At 36.5% G+C, this 24000-nt stretch overlaps 1 protein-coding gene across 5 annotated transcripts in view; it reads right to left on the reverse strand.

Moving 5' to 3' along the window:
• The window catches only part of PTPRC (protein tyrosine phosphatase receptor type C), a 124668-nt gene that overhangs the window by 63171 nt on the left and 37497 nt on the right, over window positions 1-24000 (reverse strand). For all 5 annotated transcript variants that reach the window (XM_045456646.1, XM_045456645.1, XM_045456644.1 and 2 more), the window contains exon 3: window positions 3276-3302. In XM_045456646.1, the coding sequence (XP_045312602.1) occupies window positions 3276-3302 (27 nt within the window). The remainder of the gene's footprint in view (window positions 1-3275; window positions 3303-24000) is intronic.

The raw sequence follows: 24000 nt of genomic DNA on the forward strand, positions 1-24000 counted from the left end.
AGAAAAAAAAAAGAAAAGAAAAGAAAGAAAAGAAAAGAAAAAGGCTTATCAATGAGCACTAGAGAAAGATAAAGTTTAAAGGGGATTATTAAGAGGACTAGTGTTTCCAGGAAAACAAAAAATGAAAAATAAAAGTTCTAGGTACACACTGATTTTCTCTTTTACAATTTTATTTTTAAGTGATCTCTGTACCCAACGTGAGTGAGGCTTGAACTTACAACCCCGAGATCAAGAGTTGCAGGCTTTACTGACAGAGCCAACCAGGCACCCCTACACTGATTACTTTTTAGCAAATCAAAAACAAAGCAAAGATTGGACACAAGACAGGGAAACAAAATTCTCAAACAGATACACAATGCCCAAGTCTACAAAATGGTTTCAACTTTGTGATAATATAAGAAACACAATTTGAGATATTGCAACAACATTTTCCATGGTTTCAATTCACTTCAGAAGAAAAAATAACAGTGTGACAAGTAGCCCTGAATTAGGGAACCCATAGTTGATAGAGGCCTACAACTGATAAAAGCTTCTGCAGGGCACATTAGCACTGTGTATTAAAGGCCTTTAAATTTTTTGTGTTCTCTTACTCAGAAGGTGTATTTCTTTATAGAAGAGTGGGGAGAAATACACCAAAATTGTTTAAAAAAATAATAAACCAACACATTGTGATGATCTCTGGATATTGAGGTTATAAAGATGTGGTTTTTTTTTTTCTGGATTTTCTGTGTTTAACATATATTCATTTCTACGAATAGTCAAATGTTATGTTTTTCAGTGTTTAATTAACAACAACAACAACAACAACAACAAATGATAGCACACAAGTACTTTAACAATTCAGTTCAACAAGAGTAAGAGAAAATGGCCCAAGAGTGAGTAAGAGAAAATGGGAGGAGAACGAGAATGGGAGAAACTGGAAAAGATTAGAAGTGATAAGATTTAAGAACTGAAATTAAAAGATTACTGAATGGGGAATTAAGAAAATGGAAGTAGAAAGGGCACAGAGAAGTCCTAGCTTCATTCATTATTGTTGAAGGTAAAATGAAATCAGCGTTTACTAAATACAAATAAAATACATCCAAGCCTTATTGAACTGCCCCAATGACAAGCACATAAAATAATGTAGAACTCTTCTGTGGTTACTGAAATCCAAAGTAATTTCAGTACATTTGTTACAGTTGTTATTTTCCAACAAAAATTTTCAGTCTCTAGAATTTCATGACCTAATAACACACAAAGCAACATATTTACTAACAAACCTCTACCCGAGATACACGTCAACATATCTAGCAAAGTGATAGACAAGTCACCCCTTCCTGTCTTCAGTGTAAAATCCTAAATCCTACTGGACTTATTCTCTCACCTGCTCTTTGTTGAATAAAAGAAGGGACAAGGGTGGAGGCAAAGACAGGAAGAAGAAAGATAGGGACAGAGATTGAGAAGATGAAAGGGAGAGGGGGAGGGAGCTTAAAATTATGTGCAATAACATTAATATACTTCCATCATTATAGACGTGAACAATTATTAGTTTGTTGTTTTTAGGTTAACCTATCTTTGGTTTTGGCAGGATTCCAATGATCCCCTGTGCTCTGAGAGAAATGCGACATTTTCCTTTTATCACCCACTCCCACTTATCTTTTAGATTTGAATTACAAAAAGACTAGAAGGAAAACCACTCCAAATACCTTGCATAATAGTGTTATGCTTTGTTGAAGAGTAGCATTCCTAAAGATTATATATCATCAAGTAAATTCAGTCCAAGGTCTATGAAAAAACGGTATTCAGAAAACTACCCTCCTACCTAGAAGCCTTAATATTCTTGCACACATCTTAAGCTCACTGCACATCCCCTGGTTCAATAAATAGGACTTTAATTCAGGATGAGAAAAAATGCTCCAATTGCCAATTCTACATTGGCCTTCATCTTCACTTTGGAGATACTACTGGTTTCCACTGATCACGTTCTTGTTGATATTTGCAGGAAGCCATTCTCATTAGCATTTGGGGTCACTATTTTGACTTACCTGATGTCATCATTTGGATGTGTCATCCATCATTTTATAACAGTGCAAGGATAATGGAAACTCTCTCAATAAGGTGGTAAGTCGTCTAGCATTTTAAACATTCACCCCCTATTCTACCCCATTCCTAATCCCCTCCTGCAACAATAACCAGTTTATATGGTTGGAATGAACTTAATCGTTTGTAAAAGGTGGAAATGCTAAAATGCATGAGAGTAGCTGGCATAAACCAATCACAGTTGCTATACCTTAATGACTTTCATGTGTTTATAAAGCTTCTCTACCATACTATCCAACTGTAAAATTCCAATATTACATGTTTTAAAAAATAAGAGAATGTGCTTCTTATGCAGATTCAAAAGCATTTTGTTAGTATTCACATGCTTCCTTGTTTCCATAGTTTGGAATGAATTTTCATTTATTTACAAAAATAATTCCTTTAATAACTCAATTTGCAGAACATTTTGAATGTACCTAACTAGAACTGTGCATTAAAATGATTAAGTCAGAATTGTCTTAGTGGCTTTACTTACCTTCTCAATGCATACTTCAACTGTATGATGAATCAGGAAATCAGTAATATATTTTACGTAACACTAACATTTAAGTGATATAACTTATTTTTAACCACATGAAATGTACGTTTCTCTCTTATTTTTGCATATAATATGTATGAATTTATTTTTAACATCTTCATTGTTTAAATGTAATTGGTCTCAGGATTAGAATACTCATTAAGACTATTAATTCCATTGTGACAATAGAATTTGAACATGATTATTATAAAATATCTTACTACTCTCAAAGCTTTTCTTTTATATATATGTATATACACATATGTATTTGTATATATACATATATAATATGTTTAGAATTCTAATTTCTCAGATAATTCTTTAACCAATTTTTGACTATAAGGTTTTGCGACCTAACTTGAATTATTTGCAATGTTAAAATTTAAAAAGAGATTGGAATCCTGCTATGCAATTTATTGTCAAGTTTAAGAAAAGCTATAACTTATACACAATAATATATTCAAGTAGTTAACAAAATTTATGTGTTATAAGCAGGAATATTAAGAACAAGAAAGTGTCAAAAACATTTTCACAATTCAAGAAATAATTCATAATTATAACATTTGTCCTTGTAAAATGATTTTACTAGACAATAATAGAAAACTCTATCAACATTAAATATATAAACTTTGCAACAAAATAATAAAATAAGTAAAATGAAAATATTAATTCTTACCAGGACTGGAAAGAGTATTGTCTTCTCCTGAAAAAAGGAAAACAAACATCTATTAGAAAACTTCAAATTTCATAATACATATGTAAATATAAGTTGAATTTCCATATATACATCATCTCTGTGTTAGTTAACATTCACAGACGGGCAATTTTCAGTACCTTTTACCACTGAAACTACATTCCTTCTCTTAAGGTCATGTTTACAATGTCCAAGTGTGTTAAAGCTATGGTATTAGTTTTTGACTTCTCAGGTAAAATAAAAAAGTAATAGAATAAAGGAGAGCTATTAGAATTAATCTCAAGCCTATAAAAGACTTTGGACTTTTTCCCCATATGCATTCATTTATTTAGATAATGATTATTTATTGAGTGCCTACTGTGTGCTATATGCCACATACTAGCGATATAATTTGACCAAGGTAGAGACATTTCCTGCCCCCAAGGAGCTCAGTTCAGTGTAAGATACAGACCCCCCCCCAAAAAAAAAAAGAAAGAAAGAAAGAAAAATCTTACAGTGTAATGACCAATGAGATAGAATGTGCTGTCGCAGCACAGCTTGGATTGGGGCACCTGGGTGGCTTAGTCAGTCAGTTAAGCATTCGACTCCTGATTTCAGCTCAAGTCATGATTCCAGGATCCTGGGATTGAGCCCAACATCGGGGTCTGCACTGAGCATGGAACCTACTTAAGATTCTCTCTGTCTCTCCCTCTGCCCCTCTCCCCAACTTGCACTCACTGTCTCTCAAATAAATTTTTAAAAATTAAAAAGAAAAAGCTTATAGAGGGATCACCCAATTTAGACTTCCAGGGTTGGTGTCCAACTGGTAGAGAAGGTGACAGAGAGGGTTTCTTGGATACATTTAAGGTGTGACCTAAAGGATTATGGACAGCTAGCTCAGTCCTAGAGGAATAAGAAGTTGAGATTTGTCCTACAGGCTTTAGACAGCCATCAGAAGAAGGTGTTTAAGGGGAGGACTATTGAAGAAGCATTTCAATTTTCGATTGACCTTGTTGTAAAATTGAAAATAGATTATCAGAAGGCAAAGTTGGGGACAGGAACATCAGGAGACTAAAATAAAAGCGTATGAGAAAGATGATGTTCTACATGAGGAAAATGGTACCAAAAAAAAAAAAAAAGCAAGAAAAAAATCTGTGAAACACTTTGGAAGTAGTCATCAAGACTTTGTAAATCGTTAGAAGTAAGAAAGGCAGAGAATGAATAATACGGAAAGCATTCAGGTTGATAGTTTAACATACTAGGCAATTGTAGTAGGTAGATTGTAGAAGCTTTCACTAAGCTAAAGAAGAAAAGCAGAAGAGACAGGAAAATTTGATATTCTTGAAACTTCTATGTAAAAATGTTTAGTAATATTTGGAGGTGGAGGTTGGCAGCTCAGGATATCTCTCTGGGTTGAGGCTTTGGATCAACATATAGATGGGTATTGTAGCTATGACGGTGAAGGAGGTCCCCCAGTTATACAAAAGGAGCGTTCAGGATAGAATTCTGAAGTTGAGTAAGCATTCAAGGAGAGGGCCTAAGATTAGGTGACCTAATCTTCTATGTAGGAGGGAAAATGAAGTCAACAAGAGTTACCAATAAAGGGTGTTTCAAGAAGGAAATTAATGAAATCAAATAAAATGAGATTTATCACCTGAGCTTGTGGGAATGTTGGAAAGGTCGGTTTTATTGCCATGATGGGAACTAGATTCAGTCTGCAGTGAGACATGTTTCACTCTTAGTAAATGACCGTGAAAAAGATCATAAAATCCTTTCCCAAATGACAGTCAACTGATGTGAAAAAGAATCAAGAATCAGATAAAAGAAAGGGTTGGTTAATATTTAAGACAGCTTCCTGCTTTGAGATTTTATTTTTTGAGGATAAACTGATCTGAAAAACTTGTCTCCCCTCAGGAGGGCCATCAGATGGGTAGGACCCAGTTTCTTCAGTGACATTCTCTGGTTTATTCCTTGATATAAATAGTATTTTTGTATTTTATATTATTGTATGTATTATATATAAATATGTAATTATTAAAATATATATTATTAAAACATATACTGCATCAAATATTTTCTTATTTTCTCATTATAGTTCTCCACTTTTTCTTAATCATTCATACTTAAGTATTGTTTTTAATGTACATGATTTGGATTTTTGTCCCTCCTCTTGTTTAATCAGCTTTTATCTTTCTATCCCATATAAAATCATGTTTTGATTTTTTAATATTATTTTTATTTTCCTGTTAGTAGCTTTCTCTCTCTTCTCATTTATTTTATTTCCTTCTAAATTAAGTTCTTAGAATTGTGTCAATTTGCAAAAGAAGCAATAGGTAAAATAAAAAACATTACTATAGGAGTGATTAACAGCTCTTATGTTTTGAGTGAAAGAAGAAATAACTGTCATGATAATTGTAAAGAATTTAGCATATTGCCACATTGAAAATATTCGAGTTAGTTTGAGTGTATAAACACATTTCATATAATACACCTCTTTTTTATATCTAAGAAGTATGTAAGTTTTTAAATATCTAAAACTATCTTGAGGGCGCCTGGGTGGCTCAGTCGGTTGAGCGCCTGACTTCGGCTCACTTCATGATCTCGCAGTTCGTGAGGTCAAGCCCTGTGTGGGGCTCTGTGCTGACAGGTCAGAGCCTGGAGCCTGCTTTGGAGTCTGTGTCTCCCTCTCTCTCTCTGCCCCTCCCCCACTCACAGTCTGTCTCTCTCTGTCTCTCAAAAATAAATAAACGTTAAAAAAATGTAAAACTATTTTGATATGTCCCTTCTCAATATAAACACCTAATTCCTTGGAACTTCAAGCAAATTAACTTGATTTAGTTAAGTTTAAAACTATTTATTGTTTTGCTAACTTGATATTAGGTGCTGGGTTTGAACATGTAACAGGTATGGTCCTTTGCCCTAGGAAGAATTACAAACTGTAAGATGTATAGATACAGATAGATATCTACATATATATATAGCTCCAATGGTTTGCAAGATAAAGAGAGAGAGAGAGAAAGAGAGAGAGAGAGAGAGATCCAGTAGTCTGCAAAGACATTTAAGTCATAGTTGAACTTGATTAGGATTAATAATTAAAATTCCTTCCATTGGAGATCAGCAAGAATTACACAATATGAGGAGGAAGCGAAGCAGCTGAAGCTATGTAGCTAAGAGTCTTGCATATAGTAAGTGGTAGATAAGTAATTGTTGAATGGGTTTAAGCATGTGTAAATGCAAGGGAGAAATCAAACAGATCTGATGAAAACACCTTTGGGAGAAGAGCCAAGAGCAAGCCTTATAGGCCACGAAAAGAGATTGAATTTTTTCCTGAGAGTGACGGAAGTCATCAGATCAATAAATACAGAAGAGAAATCAAATAGATTTGATGACAGAAAAAAGAGGAATCTTAATGTTGCCTTTAATAGACCCATCACTAACTCCACAGACCATTATACTCTGTTGTTCTCATTTATTAGTTTGTTACCGCCAAAACATGTAGCATAAATGGTATAAAATATGTTATAAAAAGGAATTGCGATTTGTCACATATTCATTATGGAAATGGAAAAGGAATATTGGGATAATAAGGAAGCTTTCTTTTTTTAACATAAGAACCATGAATACTAGAGTAAATATGCTAGAAATGTTCCAAACAGTAGACTCTTCATCAGTCCACGTGCATGTTAAATTCCCCAGAGATATTAATTTAATTCTAACTGGTACAAAAGCAATGAATGTTTTGAAGACAATACGTGGTGTATAGTATTTTAATTCAAGTTTAGAAAATGGTAAATTACCAAAATGGAGAAGACAATTTCTACAGATGTGTCTTTTTAAGAGAATAATTCAGAAATGATATTTATTGTTATTAATTGCTAATATGTATTGAGTGTTCATGGTGTATGAGGCACTGTAGGAAGCCTGTTGCTTGTATTTTCTCTCTTAAGGATCACAACACCCTAAGAAATTAGAAAAGTCAAGTGTCTTGGCTAAGTTCGCAAGGCTGCTATATGCTAGCCCAGACTTGAACCTGAGCCTGTCTGACTCTGCAGACATTGCTGTCAATCCTCAGGCTTCCAGCTTTCCTCATTAATTTATCCTTATCGCTTTTCCTCTACACCTGACTTTTCAACATGAAAATTCTTTTAGCCAATGCTTTAGGCTACGCAGAGATTGATATTTATTAAAAGCCCATAGGCTAAATAAAAAAACCTCTTAATCAGTATTGGACTACAGAATACATGACTAATAATGTTACAAATGCTAAAATAAACTTGACCCTAAATATAGACATTTGCAGTAAATTATAGTTTTCTGGATAGATGCTCTATGTATGGTATAGACAAATATTGGAGAAAAATCAGAAGTGTGCCGATTTAATTTACTAAAGAATATTATTTTGACAGGGAAGTCAACCAAACTACAGTAACAGCAAACGAAAGTACTATAACGCACAGACCCCGTGTTTATCTGTGAAGAGACTTCCATAGCTTGGAAACAGAAAAACAACTTATTTCTATATGTGTATCTCCATCTATGTATTTCTGTTCTAATCATGGCCCCATTCAACATTTCCCCAAATCCTTTAATCTTCAATGCAACAAAATTTAACATCCATGGCAAATAACATATATCTAAAAATGGATCACATTTTCCTTTCATGCTTACTTCCCATAAAGGCTTCTCAGATTGAACGTACGTTTTCCATTATACCCCTTTAGCTCAGAATCTGATTCTAAAGTCCTCCACTGAGTGATTTTCAGGCTATTTTGAAATCTTGTAGCTTATTTTAAGGTTTATTTCATTTTCTTTATAGAGTATCACACACACATACACAGTCTTTTATCTCTTTGAAAGAAAATTCCAAGTCCAGCATCACAGTTTAGACGCAATAGAAGACTAAATTTATTCTCATAGTCACAAAATCTCTATAAACAGATTTTCAATCTCTGTAACACTTTCAGTTCACATGATAAATCACATGAAAACTACTTAGGCACTCGATAAATCTTACAGAAGCTCACTAAAATAAAATTTCAAATATGAAAACCACTTCCAAATTTGAGCTAATGTCCTTAAGAAAATATTCAGGAACTACAGCAGTGCGATTGACATTAATTTCAACACGTCATATCTACTAGATTACATAAAATAAAAAATTTTTCAATTATTTTTATTTATTTATTAATTTTTTAATGTTTTTTAATTTCTCTGTGTGTGAGAGAGAGAGACATAGAGAAAGAGAGCGCACAGGTGGACGTGCGCTGAGGGAGGGGCAGAGAGGGGGACAGAAGATCTGAAGCAGGCACCGCGCTGACAGCAGAGATCCTGATGTGGGGCTCAAACCCACGAACAGTGAGATCATTACCTGAGCTGAAGTCGGACACAACTGACTGAACCACCTAGGGGCCCCAATTTTTAAATTTTTTTTTAAATTTTATTTATTTTTGAGGAACAGAGAAAGAGAGAGAGAGCATTAGCAGGGGAAGGGCAGAGAAAGAGGGAGACACAGAAACCAAAGCAGGTTCCAGGCTCTGAGCTGTCAGCACAGAGCCCAACGCGGGCCTGGAACCCACCAACTGTGAGATCATAATCTGAGCAGAAGTCAGACCCTCAACTGACTGAACCACCCAGGTGCCCCTCAATTACTTTTAAAATATCAAAAAACTTAAGTACAAATCTCAAAGTAGGAACATATATAAAGACAACCTACATGAAAGAGCCTAGTTAAAAATCTAATATCTGAAGGACATATCCCCTCCAAAAATCATCTAATGACTTCCATAAATGGAAGCATGCAGTAACAAATACTTCCATGGAGACTGTTTCTACATATCAGATAGGATAAATAGGTGAAGTTACTTAAATATTTAGAGGAGACTGCACTATCGAAGATATCTCTATCACATTTTGCAATTCTTCCTAAATTATATGAAAATGACTTCAATTGTCTATTATATTTCCATATGCAGACGTTATCAGAACATTACTGAAACACAGGAAGAAGCAACTGTGCTGAAACCTCATGATTAAACAGTCCGACCCTATCAGACTGGTTATATGAAATCTTTAGTTATTTCATGACCTACTCATTCTACTGCAGGTCAAAGATGGATCTGCCTGGCCAATGCGAAGCGAAAGAACTAATGTAGTTATCTCAGCTGTTTGGCATAGGCAAACATCCCCATACTCTTTATGCTCTAGTTCACATATAACTTAAAAGCAACCATATACTGTTAGTGGAGTCAGACTTGGAAAAAGCAAATAAACGTCTGCATAAAGTACTTAATAACTAGTGCATAATAAATACCTATTTAATATTAGGAAAATGCATTAATATAAGTAGCATTAAAATACACGCAAACATTCTATATGAACAATGCTGGGAGGGTGTGTAAAACAGGTAAAGAAAATAGCAGTGGGGATTAAGAGGGCGTGTGTGACAATAAAGAGAAAGCACTGGTACTTCTAAAAGTATAAACTGCATTGAGCACTTTTAAATTCTATAAACACAGGAGATAAATAAAATAGACCATAGTAATAGACTTAGTATTTCCATATATTATCTTTTGACTTCACTCTTCTGGGATAACAGTTTCTGCATATTTTTTTTTTTTTTTTTTAAAGCGAAGTGCCTGTTTTCATTATTTAGACAAGGGAATATTTAGAAATATTCCAGTAGGTGGCACCATAGCTCCAAAAATCTGTAAATCATGGTACACGCGCTCTTTTCCATGTTAATCCTGTGTGAATTACCGGTGGAATTGACTAAGTACATTAAACAGCTGAACATGCAGATAACAGAGCGCTCGATCTTCAAAGCTGTGTTATTCTAACACGTGTATTGTTGCTGAATTTACCTTTCCCAATATGTTTCCTTTACAACTCAAAATGTTTAAGTGATCACAAATCAAAGTTACCTTGAAGTCATGCCCCTAAGTCCCTGTTCAGAAATTTCATCAAAAACTGGGAATCAGTCGAGTGAAAATGACATTTCAAAAGACGTACTTGGGCTTTAAATACCATCCGTTCCCAACCCCAACGCTGCCCCCACCCCACAAAAAAAAAAAAGGAAATGGAATGCCATTTCCAAAGGGATTTAAACATGTCTAATTCAGCAAATCTAAGTACAAGGACAGAAGGGTGAAACAAGATAGATGAAATAAATACGTATTCTCAGCATCTGCCCTAAAAGAACAGTGGCATGTTTTGAAGGCTGAGAATGCATATCTGACCTCTATAAATATACAGGCCATACAAAAGTGAAATAAGCACACCAAGACAAAAATTAAGGCTCAGCGAAAACAGATATGCCTGGTTTTCCTTGTTTGGTAAGGCGTGATAATAATAAAGCACATAAATAAAAATGAAAGGATTCTACTTTTAGTTACTCTATAAACCTGGTATATGGTTCACAGACAGCAAATCCCACAAATTACATCCAATTAATAAGTTCTATGGAGTAAGCACTCTGAGCAAGGGACAGACAAAGTTTTATCTAGATTTCATAGAAACATAGGAAATAGTCTATCCTCCATTAACTTATCAGTAAATATAATAATCACAGCTGCAGTTTTACTGAAATGTTATGTATCAGACACCATGTTAACACCTTTGCGTGTTTTTGTATTTACTCATCCAAGCAAAGCCAGTGGGTTAGCAAGTATTTTTCCTATTTTGTAGAGAATGAAACTAAGACTTGGCGTTTAGTAAATTTCTCATAGTCATACACCCAGGAAGTGTTGACTTTGAAGGAGTGTCTGTCTAATCACAATTTTCTTCTGCTTCACTCAGACTTTATGTTAAAACATTGGTTGTGTTGTGAAAATGCCTGGAATCTCATGAATGAAACAGCTGCTGCTTACCACCAGAAAATAATTTCAGAGATTTCAACTTCTACCGAAGCATAGGATGTTAATATCTATTGACATGTAGTTCATTTGATAGATAAGGAAACTAAAACTCGGGAAGCTTAAATGCTTTTCTGATTTCGTGCAATTTAGTAAGACTCGTGATTTCCAAGCTCCACCAACTACCACAGAATTTCAACATACTTTAAATAGAAATGGACCTTCAAGGGGCGCCTGGGTGGCTCTGTCGGTTTGGCATCCGACTTCAGCTCAGGTCATGATCTTGCGGTTTGTGGGTTCCAGCCTGCACTGGGCTCTGTGCTGACAGCTCAGAGTGAGTCGGGAGTCTCCTTCAGATTCTATGCCTCCCTCTCTCTGCCCTCCTTCTCTCTCTCTCTCTCAAATAAATAAACATTACTAAAAAAAAAAAAAAAAAGAAACGTACATTCAAGAAACAACTAGACCAAAGCCTCTAAGAAGAAAGATAGAAGGCCAAATAAACAGAAGAGAGACTTGGGAGAAACAGAGACAATGCAAGGAGTAGCAGAAACCCTGAAGCCAACAGTAGTAGTTCATATTGTCAGAAATGAGACAACATGGCATCCATGAACAAAGAACAAGGAGTTATAAAAAGCAACATTTCAAGATCAAGAAAGGAGGCCAATAGATACTGGATAAAACATTTGAAACGAAAAAGAAAAAAGAAACAGCAGTACAACAGAAAATATCATTTAAATGCCAAAATATCTTGAAGTATTTATGTTTGCTTCTGGAAAGCAGGAATTGAGGATGGGAAGTGGGATGGAGACAAAGGACTGACCTTATTTACTATAAACGTTATAGTACTATCCAGACTTTCAAACTACACACACACACATGCACACACACTTAAATAAAAATACAAATAAAGTTATCAGTATGTAAAATTGAGGATAAAGAGGGCAAATGCCTAAGGCCTGGGGTAGAGGAAAATCAGGGAATACATTACTTTAACTATAGCAATCATATCTAGGTGTTTCCTAAAGAACTTGTGTGTGAAACATCACAGATATTCTTGTTTAATTGTGAGCACATACGAGTTTTCAAACACATTCACCTCTAAAACCAGGCATGCATTTATATGTCTTTTATATTTGGCTTAAAACATCATATTATCAATTTTAGCCATGTTGATTAAATAAATAACAATATTAATAAATCCAAGATGATCATCTGTAAAAGATTGGTTACTTTGCCTTATTTTTTATCTTAAAATATTTATCTCTATGTCACTGCGGGGCGGGGGAGGGGGGGATTTTAGGAATAGCCAGATTATCACTTCCTGTCTAATGATAGTCAACCTGAGATCTTTGATTTAGATTCACAAGTCTTAAAATGTCCCACAGTCAAATTTGTTTCAGAAATATTTTATACTACATGTCCCTCAGAGACATTTATTAAGTGTTAACATATTAAGGGCAAACAGAAATTTATGTAGCTTTGTTTAATCAGAATCTCCCAGAGGTATTTGCCACCGATCCATTTTTTTCCAAGGACATAATGTACACACTATCATGAAACAAAAGCACTTTGGAACCTCAATGGAACACACTTTATGATTCTGGTTTGGATTAGTTATATATAACTTCACATGTATATAAAGAGAAAGAATAAGCCTTGTTATAATCCTGATAAATATAAAATCAGGATTTGTGTTTGCACCACATTAAAATTTCAGATTAAATTCAGTGAAAAATTCTGAGCTCCACCTCTCCACATGCCGATTCAGAAGGTTTGAGGTATGATTGGGGCTCTAGTAATTTCTGAAAGTTCTGATGGCGATTATGGTGGGGAACATGGATTAAGAATGATTCATAAAGCTACTTCCCTTATGCACGTATAGTTAACCCTTGAACCACACGGGTTTGAACTACACGGGTCCGCTGACACGCAGATGTTTTACAGCGCGGTACTGGAAATGTATTTTCTTTATAATTTTCTTAAAAGCATTTTCTTTTCTCTAGCTTACTTTATTGTAATAATACAGTATGTACTACATATAAACATACAAATTATGGGCCAATAGACTGTTTTTGTTACCAGTAAGGCTTCCAGTCAAGAGATGGCTACTAGTAGTTAAGTTTTGGGAGAGTTGAAAGTTGTACTCTGATTTTCAACTGCGGGGCGGCTGGCACCCCCTCACCCTCCCGTCAGATTTACAGGGCATACCTCAGAGATATTGCAGATTCAACTCTAGACTACCGCAAGAAAGCAAATAGCGCCATAAGAGAGTCAAATGAATTTTTTGTTTTTTTTAGTGCATATGTTATGTTTATACTACACTGTAGTCTATTAAGTGTGCAATACCTTGGGTCTAAAAAAATGTACATACTTTAATTTAAAAATACCTTAGTGCTAAAAAATTCTAATCATCTGAGCTTTCAGCCAGTCATAATCACTCATCAAAGTCACCATAACAAATACACTAATAATGAAAAAGTTTGAAATATTGCAAAAACTATCAAAATGTGACACAGGGCCATGAATTGAGCAAATGCTGTGAGAAAAATGATGCCAACAGACTTGCTGGAAGCAAGATTGTCACAAACCTTCAATTTGTAAAAAAAATCCAGTATCTGCAAAGTACAGTAAGACAGTGCAATAAAAGAAGTACACCTGTATTCTCCTGTTAAATGTCTTTGTGTTTCTTATGAAAATGCCTGTTTTTATTTCTCTAAATCCAGGCATAAGTATCTAATTTATAAAAAATACCTCAGATAGCAAAACCTTTTTAATTATGTTAACAGGGGCACTTGGGTGGCTCAGTCAGTTAAGCATCTGATATCAGCTCAGGTCATGATCTTAGGTCTTGTGGGTTCGAGCCCCACGTCAGGCTTCATGCTGACAGCTCAGAGCCTGGAACCTGCATCAGATTCTGTGTCTCCCTCTCTCTCTGCCCCTCCCCCGCTCACACTCATACTCTGTCTCTCTCTCTCTCTCTCTCTCAAAAATAAACAAACACTAAAAGAAATTAATTATATTAACTCCTTAATGTATGTTTTTGTAGCTTTTGGCTTTCTCTAGGATAGAGTAAGATTGTACGCAAAGATACACAAAGAATCATCAAAGGATGTTTGTACAAGTGGTGAAATTGATTAGTGTCCTTAGTAGTATTGATAATACCATTTAATAATCAGCTACTATGTTGATGACATTCCTCTTTTTGCAGATGAAGTCTCAAAAAATAAATTTGTGCAAGGCGAGAGAACTCAGACCAGAAGAGTTTGATTTCAAATGTACATCTGACACTAAAAGCCTCATGCTTATTCAACCATACTGTGCTCGAAGGGAGAAATATTTATGCTAAATCCAATAATTGTGCGAAAGACCCATCAGAGACCCAAGCACGAGTAAAATATTACAGATGAAGCATTAAAATGGGATTCAGAGTTAAGTCACACATTAAAATGTATTTTTAAAAAGTGCAAATTGCTGAATAATGACCTTAAAAGAGTTAGAAAAAACATTTCTTTAGGGTTAAAAAAGTGAGGGGGGAGGGTGTGGACAGGCATATGACCAAGTAAAACTGGGGTATGGACTTAGCCTTCATTATTTTTACCCACATCTTCAAGAAAGGAAAAATAGAACATACTTGAAAATGCTTTACTCGTATTACATCTGTGCTTTATTTTTTTTTTTAATTTTTTTTTCAACGTTTATTTATTTTTGGGACAGAGAGAGACAGAGCATGAACGGGGGAGGGGCAGAGAGAGAGAGAGACACAGAATCGGAAACAGGCTCCAGGCTCTGAGCCATCAGCCCAGAGCCCGACGCGGGGCTCGAACTCACGGACTGCGAGATCGTGACCTGGCTGAAGTCGGACGCTCAACCGACTGCGCCACCCAGGCGCCCCAACATCTGTGCTTTAAAACAACACAACACAACAAGCTTGTGCAGATCAAACCTATATCTTGTGGAAGTGGGTGCAGGAGTGAATGGGTGGGGGAATGAATGGGGGGTGAATGAGTGGGGGCTGAGTGCATGAGTGGGAGGTGAATGAGTGGGGGGTGAGTGGGGGGTGAGGCCCCGCATGGGGAAGAAGTCTGTCAAGAAGAGTGAGCACTGTGTGTTTACTCCAGGTCTGGAGTCAGTGACTTACAGCACCACCCACGAACCTCTCTAAATGAACCAGGACTGAACTGTAAATGATAGTATTTGTGTGTGTGTGTGTGTGTGTGTGTGTGTGTGTGTGTGTGTGTGTGAACTAAATACAAGACAATAAGAAATAAACAGAAAATAAATACGAGGCTATGGGGAGTCCGCCTACCAAACTAGACTCTTATCTCACAAACAGAATCGCATGTCCGCTGAAGCTGCACAAAAGCCTTCTCTCCCGAAAGAAAAGGCAATAAAAGCAAAGGCTGATAAATGCACCGCTACCTTCTCATTTCCCCTTAATGAAAACTCTGAACAGAAACCTTTGATTTACTTTCAGAATCATTAAAGGAATCCCAGGCATAACGGGAAAAGCTACACTTTCAAATAGAAAAGGTTTTCAAAATGTTGTTCTCACAAGTGTGCTGTTTGCACAGCTAAAAGCTAACAGCAGTGTCTTGACTGCTCTTGTGGTTTCTTCTCTTCGGTGTACTTCTGTTTTTCTGATTCGAAGTCTTTATAGGAAAGGAAGAGGCACATCTCCTGCGGTTAAGCACACAGCGCTTCCAAATGGTGAAATGGGTTGCCATAGCACCAGCATAATCAGCCCTATCTCAGGGTTAAACCACAACTTCTCTAGTTGATGTTGAAGCTGTCTGATTATACATTTAACTGCTACCAAAAACAAAAAAAAAAACAAAAAAAAAAAACAAAAAAAAAACAACAAACAAACAAAAACCAAAAAAACCCTGAATTTCAGGTTGATTTGTTTTTGTTTCACTGAAAAGGTATTTCACAGGTAGGCTGATTATTATGATAGTGGTGTTTCACTGAGCAAGCACTCCATTTTGAAAAGCATTTGCAAGTGATATTTTAATAAGGAAAAAAAAAACGGTAGATCCGATCGTCTCTTTCATAACATCCAAAGTGACCATCTCTTTGGCCAGCAATTAATGTTGATTAATCAGTCACATAATGAAACTTGAGGAAAACAGATTACAAAAAAAAAAGAGAAGAAGACACAGTTGTTTGTTTATCTGTAAATAGAGTTCACATTCCTTTTACTTCAAGATTATGAGAGGACCAGAGAAAAGGCAAGGATATTTCCCATATCATCACATAGGAGCACAGCTCTCCCATGATGACAGTCTACCTCACATCCTGTGCAGACAAAGGTAAATGAGTCGAGCGACTTCCCTAATGTCGCACTTGAAGCCTTATGAGAGCTGATGCCCAAAAACACAGAAATGGAGAGGAGCATTCTCCTGCCTTGCCACGTTACCTGGCATACTTCAGCCCTGAGTGGTAAGTGGTAATATCAAGCTGAGTATTTCTACCAAGTATCTCACAATCTGACTAAAAACAATTGTTTCATGGTGCAGGAAGTATTAAAAAAATATATTAACAGCTCCTGCATTTGCTACTAACTGCATAATGCCACCTTCTAGGAGGAGAGAATTTAGAGCATTCATTTCACGTCATTCTCTGAACTTTAGAACCTAGTCCTTGACACCTGGGGTCTGTGCTTCCTTTTCCTTTCCACTGTTTGACCCTAGTCCAAGTAGTTCTATTTCACTGACTTTGTGTGTGTGTGTGTGTGTGTGTGTGTGAGCTCTATGCCCATTCTGGGGCTCGAACTCACCACCAGAGATCAGTAGTCTCAAGCTCCACCAACTGAGCCAGCCAAGTGCCCCTGTCTCATTGACTTTTACACTCAGTTTCCACGCTGCAACTTCCTCCCTCCCTTCCCCGTGCATGTTAGAGATTGCCACATCAGTCTACTTTTTAAATGTACTGATATGTTTCCTGTTAAAATATGCTTAATTCCAAAATTTTTCCTATCATTATGGAAAGCCCTTCACACTCCATCTCCAACCTGCCTCTCCAATGATGTTATCGATGTGCTTAAATGAAGTCACTTCTTTCATGTGAAATTTAGTTCAGAGGCAACTTATTGTAACCCAACAAGTTTCAGCACATGGCCCCTCTCTCCCTTTCAGTTTAACATTCGCCCAGAATACCATTCCTTCTTTTACTGACTCTAAGTCGTAGCCCTTTCAAGACACTGTTCAAATTCCAACTTCATGACCATTGCCCTGGTCTTCTCAGGCCACCGAAGTCTCCTAATATTTACAGTAATAATCACGTGTGCCACTCACAGGGATGCATATCATAAATTGGCTTATGTGATTAGCTATCTTTCATAGAACGTTCCAGTTAAGATCATAGACTTTGGAAACCACACACAGAAGTTTGAATCTCTCGGTTGCAGCTCCCTCACTATGTGACCTGGGGAAAAATGACATACTGTCTCTGAGCATCGGTTCCTCATCAGTTAATCTATAATATCTACTCATAGGGTTGTTATAGCTTTTAAATAAGACAAGACAATGTTTGTGAAGTTCCTACGAAGGAAGTAAGCCCTGAGCACTTCCTCACTTAGGAGCTCAACAAGGGGTAGTGATCATTGTTATTCATCATCATGATTACCACCTGGAGGCATTTGACTTAACTCTAGGTTTCTTAAGGGCACTGCTGAAATCAGCATCTCTTGTATCCTACACAATAACTAGTTTATGAAGGTGCATAATACATATTCTTGGTTTTAATCTTAATATTGTTTGGGCCTATTGGTCCCATGTTAACAAAACTTTGAGCAATATAATTTTGAAACTCATTGTAAGATGTGGCATGTGTAATTTCTCATTTCATAAGATGGTATTGCATTTCCTCTTGGCATTTTCATATACTTTCAGATTTTCATATATGTCTATATTTATGTCACACAAGGAAGAACAAAATGCAAAACTATACCCGGAAAGAGCTGGGCTTTGCACTGTACTCAAACTGAGGTGGGTTTGGATCCTAGCCCAGAGACTTAGGGCCTTGTGTGGGGTAAAAGATGTTTGGGAGTTTTATCCTCCTTGTATGTAGAGATAGGATCATTATACTTAGTGGATGTGTAGTTTTTTTGGTTTTTTTTGTTTTTTTTTTTTTTTAATTTTTTTTTTCAACCTTTATTTATTTTTGGGACAGAGAGAGACAGAGCATGAACGGGGGAGGGGCAGAGAGAGAGGGAGACACAGAATCGGAAACAGGCTCCAGGCTCTGAGCCATCAACCCAGAGCCCGACGCGGGGCTCGAACTCACGGACCGCGAGATCGTGACCTGGCTGAAGTCGGACGCTTAACCGGCTGCGCCACCCAGGCGCCCCAGTGGATGTGTAGTTTGATAAGAGGATTCGACGGAGTAATACTTGCAGGGGACTTTACAAAATGGATAGTAGGCACACAGGTGGTGTTAAATAAATGTTCATTACAGTTAACACCAGTCTCTCCCTCTGGCTTCTCCAATGAATGGCCATCAATGGACACTTTCCAAATGACAGTCGGGAATCCAGTGATATCTAAAACTACATTAAGAACGTATCGGGACTGAGCCATCTATTTGTATAAGTGGTACACGAAACTTCATTTTATTTTTAATTACGAGTCAGATAAGAATCTGTATGTGCCTACTATCTTGAATTCTAGATTTTTGCATAATGTCTCTATCATTATGCAATTTTTGCTCATCAAGGAAGAAAAGAAAGTGAGTTATATTCCCAGATTATAGTATTAGTGTGCCCCTTTGTTTGAATATGCTTATTACATTCAATTGCTGTATTTTATCATATTCCTTTTCCACTCTCCTTCATCCTTTGGAAGCCTTCAAAGAAGTTTTATCAAAACCAAGCTCACTCGGCGATCAAACAGAATGAAATCTTGCCATTTGCAACAACGTGGATGGAACTAGGATGTATTACGCTAAGCAAAATAAGTCAGTCAGAGAGAGACAGATATCATATGATTTCACTTATTTGTGGAATTTAAGAAACAAAACAGATGAACATAAGGGAAAGGAAGGGAAAATAAGATACAACAGAGAGGGCAAAATACCATAAGAGACTCTTGAACAAAGAGAACAAATCGAGGGTTACTGGAGGGTGTGAGGTGGGGGGATGGGCTAAATGGGTGATGGACATTAAGAAGCACATTTGTTGGAATGAGCACTGGGTGTTATATGTGAATGACGAATCACTAAATTCTACTCCTGAAACCATTATTACACTGTATGTCAACTGACTTGGATTTAAAAAATAATAATAAAAAGGCTTTTGAGTCACAATGAAGATCTTAACTTTCAAAAACACATAATTTTCTAATGACCTATCATCTATGATTCTATTTTCATGCAAATAATGGAAATGGCTGTATCCCCCAAGTTCTGAATCTTAGGGTTCCCCTTACAAAGGTGCTCAGGCAATGCCTGTGCCTTGTAATCTCGAGGGCCAGCTTCCTGCAACCATCCCCAAAATTACCTCAGAACCCTCCCATGGACTGATAGAGATCTACCATCTGTTTCTTACATTTGACAACTACACGCAAAAAGTATTTCACAGGTGGATGGAAAAGGATGTGGCCCCTTTTCAGACTCCTACTTAGTTTATTTTGTCTCCTTATTGATGCCCAAAAGTCGAAAGGACACCTTAGGCTTATGGTACACCTATGTTAAAATAGTCACCATTTAAAATCTGAGGACATGACTCCTCTGGGCTTGGGTCCTCCGTAGTGTGCAGTGTTAACTTGAGCTTCATACAGCACGTCAATGCTCTGCGTATTAAATTAAAACCGGTTGGACTAAATCAAGTGGTTTAAAAACAACCAGAACAATTATAAGTCCCTCAACAACATTTGGAGAATGGGCCTGTAATGGCCTAAATCACATGACTTATTACTGGTCTATTTCTTATTCCAACCATTTCTTTTACTTATTTGTATACTTAAGGTGAAATTTTAATCTCATATAGCATCCATAGCCTCAGTTGTGAGGTACAGTCCTTGATTTTGAGGCAGGAATAGGATGCTGGTCATTGGCACAGTTCTGGAATAATGCTTCTAATATTCTCTAGTTCTCCTTTTAAATGGAATCAGCAGTAACAACAGAAATCACCCCACTCATTTCAGATCCAGGAATGTAGCCACTGGTGGATAAAGCTAGACACGAAGGAAGCTGCCTTCCTTTCATAGTATTAAAACCTCCCAAGAAAAAAGGACCCCATATTTTTGAATTGTCAACTCATTAGCATATTTTCATAACTTATATGTAATTTACAGAGATAGAAAAATATGTTTATGCCTGGTCTATGACAAAGATATCTGGCTCTTGATACAATATGTCATTTCACATCATAAAACAAAGACTAATTTGGACTGAAATAATTTTTATGGGAAATCTTACAAAAATTCATAGATTTAGTTTCTTTTTCTCTTTTTCTGTGTGTTATTTTGTCTCCTTATGAGGATCTCTTCTAGTGGGTCCTAATGAAGGGGGAGGTGAGGCTAAAATTAAGTAGGTCCTCATTGTTAGTGGATATTATCAATGACATATACTTTTTTAAAAGAATAAAAGCTAAATGTTGATAATGAAATAAAGGTATTTGAGGCACATTTATTGAGAAAGCTTTGGGATTTTTTTGTACTAAAAATACTTTTTTCATAGTCTATTACCTACTTCAACAAAATTATGTTTTCTTGAAATTAAAAAAAAAATTAATGTTTATTTAACTTTGAGAGAGAGAGAAAGAGAGACAGACAGAGAGAGAGAGAACAGGTGAGGGGCAGAGAAAGAGGGAGACACAGAATCAGAAACAGTCTCCAGGCTCTGAGTTGTTAGCACGGAGCCCCACGTGGGGCTCAAAGCCACAGACCATGAGATCATGACCTGAGCCGAAGTCTGACGTAAAAACTGACTGAGCCACCCAGGCATCCCCATTCTCCTGAAAATTTAGATGTTTGTGACTCACAAAAATTAATTCCATGTCAAAAACTACAATTACTATATTCATAAAGTGAGTAGAACTGAGAGATATTCAGAATTTTCCAAGGATGACTACTTTGTTAAGAGTCATTTTTTCCTTTAAGCCCTTGAAATCAGGCCTTCAGATCAAAAATAGGTGAGATTCACATGGTGTATGACCATTCATTACTTGTTTAAAGGGTTGTGCCAACTAATGGTGGCAATGCTCAGTCTCTGTAAGTAGAGTGTGGATTCTAGTGGAGTAGTTTTAGAATATATGGTATAATTAATTTTTTGGTAAGCAAAATAGAGACACTTTGATGCATGCATGGGGAACAAAGTCTAGGAGCATATACATCATTATATTAGCATTAACTATGAAATATTATTAACTATCAACATTATTATCCGTGTAACTCACATATTTCTGTGTTTAAATTGTTAACATGAACCGATTGTGTTGGTAATTAGAAAACTAATCCTGATTGTAGGTGTCCAAGAGAAATTTCTTTAAAATTATATTTAATTGGCTTTGATAAAATGATTGAAAGAAAATAAAAAGAAGGGCACCTGGTGACCCTGTCAGTCAAGCGTTCAACTTTTGATTTCAGCTCAGGTCATGATCTCAAGAGCCATGAGACTGAGCCCCACATGGGGCTCTGTCCTGGCAGTTCCAGATGGAGCCTGCTTGGGATTCTCTCTCTTCCTCTCTCTCTGTTCCTCCTCTGCTCATGCTCATGCCCTCTCTCTCTCTCTCTCTCTCTCTCTCTCAAAATATATAAATAAACATTTAAAAAAAAGAAAATAAAAAGAAACAATTTCTTTTAGAAGGTAAGGATCATGTTATTGAGTATCTTTAATTTGTGGATGCTTCAATAATTTGCTGACACATTTGTAATAAGTCAGAACAGTTGCACTATTGAGTATCAGAGCACAGAGCAACATCCTTTTAAAATGAAGCATATAAGGGCACCTGGGTGGCTCAGTCAAGTAAGCGTCTGACTTCGGCTCAGGTCATGATCTCACGGTTTGTGAGTTCGAGCCCCGCGTCAGGCTCTATGCTGACAGCTCAGAGCCTGGGGCCTGCTTCGGATTCTGTGTCTTCCTCTCTCTCTGCCTCTCTCCCACTTGTGCTCTGTCTCTCTCTCTCTCAAAAATAAATTAAAATGTAAAACAAAATTTTTAATGAAGCATATAAAATAGCAGGATTGGGAAAATGAGAGAATACTTAAAATCACCTGGAGCTCCACCCTAGTGGTAGAAATAGTGGCAGTAATAATAACGATGACGATGGTGATAATAGCTAATATGGAGCCCTCACTATGTGCTAATATTCCACTGACGTGCTTAAACACACTATCCCTTCATGAAGCATCATGCCGCTCTCTGCACGTTCTTTGACCAATATTGATAATCTCTCCCACATATGTCCCAACCCTCTCGCTTCAAGATCACTATTTCTTTAATATATGTCCTGGGAGAGGCAAGGCAGAATATTAAAATTGCCATGGACTAGAGGGCCACGCAGACAACGTGCATGGGCTCCTGGTCCATGGTAATGTGGTAAAAGGTCCTACTTCTTACTACTGCTAGAATTAGTCACGGAGAGTAAGCTTTGCCTTCTTATCTGAAAACTGGATAGATAATCCCTATCTTGCAGTGGTGTGGTAAAGATTAGAGATATGTAAAGCATCAGATATGTAGTAAGCATTCCCAGTAATTGCCAGGGTTTCATTGCCAGGGTTGCAGAAAAGCTATAGCAAATTTGGGTTGGAAGTTTCTGTAAGGAAATAAGAATCCACTAATATCTGTGGAAGGGGATCTACGATGTATGCTCAATCGCATAAATTTCACAGAGGGGCAGTGACTGGAATGTCAGTGAGAAAAAACAACTATGCTACTGATACAGCTGAGTAGAAAACATGGGGCCAGGAGTAACAGATCTCCAAGTCAGTGTCATTGCGAAACTCAAATAATATACTGTTAGTGATAATACTATAAATTACCCAGTCATAAAAAAATGATAGTTTAATAAAATTCTCTTGAAAATTACTTAAGATTAGCATCTCTGTTGAAGAAAGAACCTCGCAATTCATTTCAATTTGGACATCAGAAAAGCCCAAATTCAAAGATGTTCTACAAAATATCTGACCAGTAACTCTTCGCAAGTTTTCGTGAATAACAGGGAAAGACTAGAAAGTTGTCACAAATCAGAGAAGGCCAAAGAGACAGGAGGAAGAAATCCAAAGTGGAGCTCTAGATTGGCTGAAACAGCATAAAAATGACATTGATGGAAAACTGGGTGAAATCTGAATGATAATTTCTTAGTTTTAGCAAATGTTTTGTGAAATTTTTACATTAGAGAAAGTTGAGTAAAAAGTAAATGAGAACTTTCTATGCAAGTTTTCGGTAAATCTGATATTACTCTTAAACTAAAGGTTATTTTTTGTTTCTATAGTTCAGACAAAGATGAAGCAACTTTCGTTTCATTTAAAATATAATATTTTTGAGATTGGGCATTTCATTGCACATCTGATAAATGTTTGCAATAGTGACTCCAGACTTCACACAGTCATAATGTAGATGCTATAAGTAACGATCCTAAAAAGACAATGTTATATATCAATGCATTGTTTAAGGAATCAAAATTCATGACTGAAAGATATAATAAAGCTGACCTAACCACCTACTGTGAAACTACTTTCTAAAATCCCTACAGAGGGAGTTGGGTGGGGGCATGTGTGAGAAAGATAAAGGGCATTAAGAGGTGCAAACTTCTAGTTATAAAATAAATAAGAGATGAAAAAGTACAGGGTAAGGAACATAGTCAGTAATATTGAAGTAAAGCTGTTTGGTGATAGGTGGTGACTATACCTATGGTGGAGAGTACCAAGGAATGTATAGAA

Source organism: Leopardus geoffroyi, chromosome C3, assembly GCF_018350155.1.
Source record: "Leopardus geoffroyi isolate Oge1 chromosome C3, O.geoffroyi_Oge1_pat1.0, whole genome shotgun sequence".
Lineage (NCBI taxonomy): Eukaryota > Metazoa > Chordata > Mammalia > Carnivora > Felidae > Leopardus > Leopardus geoffroyi.